The sequence below is a fragment of the Nematolebias whitei genome, chromosome 1, assembly GCF_014905685.2.
Source record: "Nematolebias whitei isolate Nwh7 chromosome 1, NemWhi1, whole genome shotgun sequence".
Lineage (NCBI taxonomy): Eukaryota > Metazoa > Chordata > Actinopteri > Cyprinodontiformes > Rivulidae > Nematolebias > Nematolebias whitei.
This window is the reverse complement of record NC_056498.1, coordinates 6066042-6076135: the sequence shown is the minus strand read 5'-3', so window position 1 is coordinate 6076135 and position 10094 is coordinate 6066042. Positions and strand designations below refer to the sequence as shown.

Sequence of the window (10094 nt, the reverse complement as noted above, 5' to 3'; positions counted from 1 at the left end):
TATATTCATATATATTTATATACATATATATATGTATTTATATATATTCATATATATTTATATACATATATATGTATTTATATATATTCATATATATTTATATACATATATATTTGTATATATTTATATACATATATACATATATATGTATTTTTATATATACATATATATTTATCTATATTTATTTATAGATATAAATATATGTATATGTATATAAATTAAAACTCTGATGAACCAGATTCTACAAAAACATTACATTTAAATTTTTATAGGTTTTCATCATCATTTGATGTATTTGCACTCATTGTCTACTTTTAATGTTCATTTTAGATGTGTGGTTTCCTTTCTTGTTCACATATATACATTTTATTTTTAGCTTTGCTTTAAAGTTCTTGTTTTGTGATTTGTACATTCGTGAGTTAAAATAAAGTTGAACTGAAGGTCGTCTCTCTTCTTTAAACATGTTTGAGGGAAATATTCCTGATATCCAATAGTTTTGTGTCTTTTTATGATTTTCAGCTGAGTTAACAGTCATTAAAGTGAAAACAGGATTTCATGATGAAGCTGGCACCGTTTTTTTTTTTTTAAATCTTCAACGCTCTGCTGGTCTCGCACGACACTGCCCGCAGTCACACGATCCTCTCCTCCGGAGAAGAGGAAGCTGGGAGGCTCATCCTCCCAGCTCCAGCTCAGCTGGTCACTCACAGAGGCCGTTCCAAGACTCCAGCCGCGCGTAATCATGAAGGTCCGACCCGCGCAGACAGCCGGACAGAGACGGGTCTGCGACGAACGGTGGAAGCGATTTTAAAAAACATTTTACGTGTAAAAAAAAATAAAATAATCATTTTTAAATCGCTTCAGCATTTTTTTAAAACATTTTTTGTATAAAAACAAAATGTTATTTTATTTAAAAATCGCTTCCAGCGTCCGTCCCAGACTGTCCAGTCCGCCTGACTGCCGGGTGGGATCGGGATTCAGCCTTCATGATTACGCGCGGCCGGGGTCTCGCAACGTCCATCTGCGAGTCCCCATCTCCAGCTTCGCAGTGACCTGCGGAGCTCTGAGCACACAAGGCTGGTATCCAGAACCCGAGCCTCCGAGTCGGCACATCGAAGGTTCTTCCGCGGTGACCAGCTGAACTTGGAGCCGGGGAGATGACGCCCTGCCCGGCCTGGCGCTCGGAGGCTCCGGAGGGAGGATCGGGGTAGACCAGCAGAGCTCCATCCAGCTTGCTCTGAATTATGTTGTCGGCCACCAAGCACAAAAAATGCCAGCACATCAACATTAGACCAAGATGTTGTCAGTATTGTTTTTAAAATCTTTAAAATAAGTCCAGCTGCTGCTCCAGTCCGAGAAATTGCAAATGGCGGATTATTGTTTTGAAACGTTTCTGAAGGATCCAGTGACTCCGCCCCCGACTCCGCCCCCGACCAACCAGTGACCGACAGTGTACTGACGTCACGTTTTTGTACCTCTTCGTACCGGTTAGAACCACAGAGCCAAGGGTACTGAAAATAGTAACAGGTGCTAAGTACCGGTACTAATGGAAAAGCCTCAGAACCGGGCCAAGTAGGGTCGAGTCGGCCCGTACCGGTACTAATGGAAAAGGGGCATTAGATTTTTGAAGGTCTGAGATAAGAAATAGTTGCATTTTGTTGCTTTGACAGCAGTTGTACATTTATTCTTCATCTGTCGAAAACTCAACCAATCAGTGTCTGAGTCAGATTTTCTCGCTGTGGCCCAAAGATGGTCTCTCTTGTGCAGGAGGTCAGCTAGCTCTGGAGTAAACCAGGGGCTGTCTCGTCCCTTTATTCTGAACTGACAAAAAGTAGCATGTTTGTTCACAAAATAAATGAAACTATTATGAAAATAGTTCCAAGCAGAGTTCACGTCATCAGTTAACAGAATACGATGCCAGTCAAAGTGAAACAGATCCCAGAGGAATGACTGTTCACAAAATGTTTCAGATCCCTTTTTTGAATTAATCTGGGCTTAGAAGGTGGAAGTTTAATATCTCTCAAAGCTGCTGTCACACAATGATCACTCAAGATATTGGCAAATACACCTGTACCAGGGAATTTGTGAGGCATATTAGTTAGAAATTGGTCTAAGATGGAGGATTTTTCAGGATGGTTTTTGTTTAATCTAGTGGGAGAGTTGATCAATTGGGTAAGATTGAGAGACAGGCAACATTCCTTGAATTTATCACAGAGGGGAGTCGACTTACCCCAGTCAATATTGAAGTCTCCTGCCAAAAAGATCTCTTTGAATTTTAAATTACCAAGGAATTCCATCAGGGCAGACAGAGCCTCAGGTGTTGCTGAGGGGGGACAGTAACAACAGACTGCAGATGAGATCTGGCCTTCATTCAAAGTGATGTTTACAGCTAAGGCATCAGTTTGGTTTGGAATTGTTTTAGAAGACACAGGACTAGCAACCAAAGAATCTCTGATGGATTGCCAGGTCATTATTGAGTACAGATTTGTTGAGCCAGGTTTCAGAGATGAAGATTACATCTGCCCCAGAAGAACTGACCATAATTTTCAAGGCATCAAGTTTTCTCAGAAGGCTACGAGCGTTTACATGCAGAAAATGAAGCCCAGACATGTTTTTAAAGTCATTTGGTGTCATATAAATAGTGGGGGGTCCAGGGTTGGGTTGAATCCATGAGAGCAGTAACAACAGTATTATCAGACATTTTCTTGAGTTTTTCGTGACTGATGTGTAATTACAGGAGTTAACAGTGTGACAATTAGCCCCCATAATTGAACAATGAGAAACATTAATGAAGACGCGATCATTCAGAACCCAAAAACAGTGAAAGTTGCAGTGATGGGCAGATTCAGGTGTATTAACAAGATTCAGTGACTCCAGATAATCTGAGAACTGAAAATAGTGACAGTCATATGAATGATACAGAAAAGTCTCAGACCATAAAACTTCACAGTTCAAATGGGCAAACAAACCCAACGAGGTGGCCCAACTATAGTCCTGCCCCCCAGTGAAGATGAATGGATGCTCCCATGGGAAACAGAAGCTGGGTCCAATATCAACAGGCAGAAACAGAAACAGATAATTTGCAGCAAATAGTAGAGCAAGCTGCCAGAAAATCCTCCTGAAGTGAAAGGCATGATCCTAGCTCGTTTCAGGTCAACAGGGGTCAACAGTGTGATCTGGAATAAAATTAATTATTATTCAGGTGAGTTTGGAAGGAAGCCTGCAGCAACTTCTATACAAACTCCGAACTTCTCTCAAGCACCACGCAGCCCTGCTCCTTCGCGCTGCTCATTCACGTTGCTCCTCCGCTTCTCTGCACGACACCTCCTTACCCGACAGCACAAGAGGCACCCCCGGTGAAAAACGAGACTGACTGGAGAGGCTGAGGCTGAAGTCGTCACTGGTCCAGTCCGGTTCTGCTCCTGTCCGGCTCCGGCGCTCCACAGCACGAGAGACGAAGAGGCTGAAGTTGTCCCTGGCCCGGTTCTGCTCCGGTCCGGCGGCCCGGTCCGGCGGCGCTTCAAATCACCAGAGCGTCTCCTCCAGGCGAAATACAGCGATTCTACAGAGGTGGACAGTCCTTCGTTAAAAGTAACGGGCTGCTCACTGAAGCTGAGAACGGCTCTGTTGAAGACAAAGACCCCCACAGCCAACTCGGTTCGGTTCTGGTCCAGTTCGAGGGTACCTGTGTACCTTGTCACAGGTACACTTCTCCCACACCTATGAAGACACCACAAGGGCCTGTCCAGCAAAAAGCCAGCGAAATACCACCTGGCGATTTTTGTCGGAACCAGGTAGAACCACAAAGGTCCAGATGAGAAATTTGTTGAGGTCCAGAGAGAGAGAGAAAAAACACCGGACCTTCGTGCGACGACTCCCCAGCTCGAGGGGTCACCTGGCCGGCAGGGTGCGCTCAGAGTGACCGGTAGAGCGGCCGGTCCTGGACCAAAATATATTTTTGGACGGTACCGTCCGGCTCTCTGAGTCACTGAACACCGAATTTGGTTGGAAGGGGGACCAACTTTAGTCCGGTTCGAAAAAACGGGTCAGTTTGATGATAAAAGACTGCAGAGAAGCCGAAGGGAGCTGTCATCCATCAGCTCGCCAGAAGTGTGAATGTGAGTACTGGAAGACTGAATTAATTAAATACCGACTGACAGAGCAAAATGATGATCAATGAACTCTGTGTCTGCCCCAGAGTCAATGAAGGCGGCCACACGGGCAGGTTCTTTACCATCTATTAAAATTTCAGCAGGCACAGTGAACAGGAGAGAGGTTCTGGGCTTTCTGATCTGACTTAGCAGGTGCCTCCTCTTTTCTGCTGAATCTGGTCCTTTTAACAGACATTGGCTAATAGTATGCTTATTCTCTCCACAATAAAAACACAAGTGAAACTTTCTCAGTCTTTCTCGTTCCTTCGGGGTGAGACAGCTTCTTCCCAGCTGTGTTGGTTCCTCCATCAGAGGGGACTTGGGAGTGGTGGCTACAGATGTAGGAGAAATGGTTTCTGACTCACCCCAAGGTCTGGAAGGTCTCACCAGCCTGTTACCCCTCTCTCGGTCACTCTCCCACAGCCGTAGGTCGATGCGGGTTGCCAGGTCTTCCAACTCCTGGAGGGACTCTGGGTAATCTTGGATTGCCAGTGTGTCCTTTATTTTGTCATTAAGACCTTGGAAAAAAGCGTCAGTTAAAGCATACTCTTTTCAACAACTGTCAGCCGCAATGGCGTGGAACTCAATAATATACTCTATTAATCTTTTGTTTCCTTGTTTAACTGAGAACAATTTGCATGCAGCCTCCCTCTCAGGCAGGACAGGGTCAAATACTCTGCAAAGTTCTTTGCAAAGGCTGCAAAGCTGTGACAACACCTAGCGTCTCTCTGCCACTCTGATGTGCCCCATGACTTTGCTTTACCCGCGAGGAGTGAGATGACGTAGGCCACTCGAGTCCATTCAGAGGGGAATGAAGATGGCTGCAGTTGAAAATGGATCTCACATTGAGTGATAAACTGTCTGCACTGATCAGGCTCTCCTCTAAACAACTCTGGAGGAGACAGACGAGGTTCATTATACAATAAACAGTAGGTAAAGAGAAAGTGCATGAACAGTGACATGGACTACTCAGGACTCTGTGTGAGCAGAGTCCTGAGTAGAGGGTTGCTGTGACATGGATTTCAGCACAACCATAATCTCATCTAAATTAGACTCTAGTTTACTTATGGCTCCATCCACACCAGAGCGCCACTCTTGGGCTGATGCTAGATCCATTATTTTTGGCCAGATTCTACTGACAAGATCTGGGTTTTGGATCAGCAACAACAAGCCCAAGAGCAGTTTAACAATTTTATTGTGAACAGGAAACAGGGTTTTTGCATTAGAACTGGAGGCCAAATTAATATCATCCAGAGAAAGTGAAATATTGAAAAAAATATTCCTAAGATGCTCAGGTCCAAATACCAAAACCTCTGTCTTGTCTGAGTTTAAAAGCAGAAAATTAAGGGTCATCTAGGTTTTTATGTCTTTAAGACATGCTTGTAACTTAAGTAGCTGATTGAATTCATTGGGTTTCATGGACAAATATAACTGTGTATCATCAGATAACAATGAAAATGTATCACTTGTTGTTTAATAACTTATCTATTATATATTAGGTAAGGTAAAGTTAGGTCACATATAAAGTAAAGAGTACTGGTCCAAGCACTGAACCTTGAGGAACTCCATGACTAACTCTGGTGTATGAAGAGGATTCATTATTTATATTTACAGCACACGTACTGCTGCTTGTCACCATTCCCAGTGCCACCCTTTGCGCAACCTTAGAAATAATCTTTTCAGTTCTTCCTGCAGAAACAAAACGAAAATCTAGCTGGACACAAGCCCTGGATTTTCAGAAAATGCTGCATCTGAACCTGCTGGTATCTGTGCTTGTAAATAACTCCAGAATTCCAGGAAAATAACCATGCAATTCAGAATGAACCATTGTAAGAATCTGGGCATCAGAGAGGTTTTATGGTTGCACCAATTATTTTGATCTTAGCTGTGTTGGTCCTTGTTTTTAGCATCTCAATCCTACTAGAATGAAACTCTTTCTCTAATTTAGGTTTTTCTAAAAGTCATCTACATAACTTCTACACATCAGCACACTTTAAAATGACTGAAATATTCCTTTAAAGCTTGTGATGACTTTTAAACTGAACCTTTTGGCGTTTTTTTCTTGTTTTAGCAGAAAGGACACTTATCAAGAGACTTACAATGATAAACCGAATGGATATAGTTCACCTGATTGAAACCAAATTGAACAAATCCAGCGAAGAGGAGACATCGTCACACACCTATGCTGAAATTGAGCAGACCATGGCTCTGGACCACAGTGAAGGTGCTCTTTAAACCCTTTACAACCCAGTATTGATTTGTATATTGTAATACCTGTTGAGTTGTAAACTATGAAGACAAGCACACTAAAACTGTACATGCCCTGAATGCCTGAACAGGTTTTTCTGCCCTCCATGAAGACTTGGACAGTCCAAGGCCAAGCAGATGCACAGACAATGCAGGAGGACGTCCAGCACAGGGACAACAGGTCCCTGTGGTGTCAGCAGAGGAGCTGTCCATCAGTTTGTCATCGCTTCATGAGACATCAGGACATCTCAAAAATGCCCAGAAAGGGAAATTACAAAAGGATATGGAAACAACACAGTAAGTTTTGTAATTCTGATAGTGTGCAAGGTCCTTTTTTTTTAGGCACTTCAGAGTTATTGTAATAATGACAGATTCCTTCAACAGGCCACAAGGTTAGTTTCATTTTTTTAAAGGAAAAATTTCTGGTTCAATACTGAAAAGTTATAAACAAACTAACCAGCTTTCAGGCTGATCAGTTGTGGCTAAGTTCTGGTTGTTTGGGGCCGGCTGTGGCTGAGTGGTTAGAGCAGTCGTCCTCCAGTGCGAGAGTTGGGGGTTCGAATCCACCAGCAGTCACATGCTGAAGTGTCCCTGGGCAAGACACTGAACCCCTCGTTGCCTCTGATGTGTGTCCCATGAGTGTATGAATGTAATCTAAAGCCCTGATTAGTCTCTTTAGAATGATTTGTTCAATTAGCTTTGTAGAGATCTAGTAGAGGGCTGTATGAATGGGTAAATCAGGGTACAGATTGTAGTGTAAAGCGCTTTGAGTATCTTGAAATAAGATAGATAGGTGCTATATAAGTACAGTCCATTTACCATTTAGCAAATTGTTTGTTTTATACAGATACATATAAAAATATAATTATACATTAATATATTATAAAAATGACTACCTAAACTTAACAATCCCAGTTGAACTGCAGGTTAAACAGAGGGGTTTTCAATCAGTTTTTCTAGGTGTGTTTGTTTTCTAGGATATTTTACCCACCAACAAAATCAAACACCACAGAGGTGGATATATATATATATATATATATATATATATATATATCCATCAATCCATCCATCCATCCATCCATTATCTTTCACTTATTCCGAAGTCGGGTCGCGGGTGCAGCAACTTGAGCAGGGAGGTCCAGACATCACTTTCTACAGCCACCTCTTCCAGCTCTTCTGGGAGGATTCTAAGGCGTTCCCAGGCCAACCGAGAGACAAAGTCTCTCCAGCATGTCCTGGGTCTTCCCCAGGGTCTCCTCCCAGTTGGACATGCTCAAAGCAACTCTTTAGGGAGACGCCCAGGGGGCATCCTTACCAGATGCCCGAACCACCTCAACTGGCTCCTCTTGACGTGGATAAGTAGAGGTTTTACTCAGAGTCTCTCCCAAATAACTGAACTTCTCACCCTATATCTAAGGGAGAGTCCAGCTACCCTGCGAAGAAAACTCATTTCAACTGCTTGTATCCATGATCTCATTCTTTCGGTCACTACCCAGAGCTCATGATCATAGGTGAGGGTAGGAATGTAGACCGACAAGTAAACATAGATCTTTGCCTTATAGCTCAGCTCTCTCTTAAACTCAAACTCTCAAACTCTTGCACCTCTTGTGTAGGGACTGAACAGCCCGTAACAACGGGTCTCCAATACCATACTCACGGAGCACCCCCACAGTCTACCCCGAGGAACATGGTTGAATGCCTTCTCCAATCCACAAAACACATAATGCCACTGTAATTGGAGCACACCCTCCGGTCCCCCTTTTTGAAGAGGGGAACCACCACTCCAGTCTACCAGTCCATTGGCACTGCCCCCAATGTCCACGCGACGTTGCAAAGGCGTGTCAGCCAAGATAGCCCCACAACATCCAGAACCTTAAGGAAATAAGGGTGAATCTCATCCACTTCCGGAGCCCCGCCGCCTCGTAGCTTTTTAACTACCTCGTCGACCTCAGCCACGGTTATGGACGGATCAACCCAAAAGTCCCCCGACTAAGCTTTCTCCATGGAAGACATGCTGGTAGGATTGAGAAGGTCCAAGAAGTATTCCTTCCACCTCCTGACAACATCACTGGTTGAGGCCAATAGCACCCCACCGTCACTGAACACAGTGTTAGTAAAGTGCTGCTTCCCCTCCTCAGCCGCCTGATGGTTTGCCAGAATCTCCTCGAAGCCGACCGAGAGTCTCTATCCAAGGTCTCACCAAACTCCTCCACATCCGAGCTTTTGCCTCATCAACAGCCAAGGTTACACACCGCTTGGCCCTCCGGTACTCCTCAGCTGCCTCCAGAGTCCCACTGGCCAACAAGGCCCGATAGGACTCCTTCTTCAGCTTGATAGCCTCCCTAACCCGGGGTGTCCACCAAAGAGTTTGTGGATGACTACCGCGAGAAGCACCGACAACCTTATGGCCACATCTCAAGGCAGCTACCTCAATAAGCGAGGTGTGGAATATGGCCCATTCAGACTCAATGTCCCCCACCTCAGCTTGGATGCGGTTAAAGCTCTCCCGGTGGTGTGAGTTGACGATCTCTCTGACGGGTTCTTCTGCCAGGCATTCCCAGCAAACCCTCACTATGTGTATGGGTCTACTGGGTCTGTCCAGCATCTTCCCCCGTCACCTGATCCAACTCACTATCAGGTGGTAATCAGGGTGGCAGGTGAGTGACAGCTCAGCTCCTCTCTTTACCCGAGTGTCCAAAACAAATGGCCGCAAATCAGATGACACGACTATGAAGTCAATCATTGATCTATGACCTAGGGCGTCCTGGTGCCAAGTGCACTTATGGACACCTTTATGTTCGAACATTGTGTTCGTGATGGACAAACTATGACTAGCACAGAAGTCCCAAAACAAAACACTGCTCAGGTTCAGATCAGAGAGGCCGTTCCTCCAAATTATGCCCCTCCAGATCACACTGTCTTTACCCACGTGGGCATTGAAGTCCCCCAGCAGAATAAAGGAGTCCCCAGGTGGCGCACCTTCTAGCACCCCTGCCAAGGACTCCAAGATGGCCAGATACCTGGTAAGATGGTGCCTCTCACCATGGGCAACTCCAGAGTAGAATAAGGTCCAACCCCTCTCAAGGAGATCAGTTCCAGAGCCCATGCTGTGTGTCGAGGTGTGCCCAACTATATCTAATCGGTACCTCTCAACCTCGTGCACAAGCTCAGGCTCCTTCCCTGCCAGAGAGGTTACATTCCATGTCCCAAGAGCTAGCTTTGGTAAGCCAGGGTCAGAGCGCCAAGGTCCCCGCCTTCGGCCACTGCCCATAACATCATGCACCCGACTTTTATGGCCCTTCTTGCAGGTGGTGGGTTCACAGGAAGGCAAACCCATGCTGCTCCTTCGGGCTGAGCCCGACCGGGCCCCATGGGCAGAGACCTGGTCACCAGGCGCTTGCCAACGAACCCCTCCCTCAGGCCTGGTTCCAGGGTGGGGCCCTGGTAACCCACGTCCGGGCAAGGGACACTGAGTTCCTTGTTTTGTTTTGTCCATAAAATCTTCTGAAAAATCTTCTGAATCGCTCTTTGTCTGGCTTGTCACCTATGACCAATCTGCCTTGGGAGACCCTACCAGGGACAATTATAATTGCCCCTGACAGCATAGCTCCTAGGATCATTCAGGCACACACACACATACACATACACACACATATATGTATATATATTTATGTATAAATACTGTATATGTATATACAT

General features: G+C 44.9%; 1 protein-coding gene across 1 annotated transcript in view; it reads left to right on the top strand.

The window, feature by feature from the left end:
- Window positions 1-10094, top strand: part of ank2b (ankyrin 2b, neuronal) — a gene marked incomplete at its 3' end in the record, with an annotated part of 215575 nt that overhangs the window by 159028 nt on the left and 46453 nt on the right. The window contains 2 exon segments of the mRNA XM_037674797.1: window positions 6223-6372; window positions 6488-6692. Coding sequence (XP_037530725.1) covers window positions 6223-6372; window positions 6488-6692 — 355 coding nt within the window.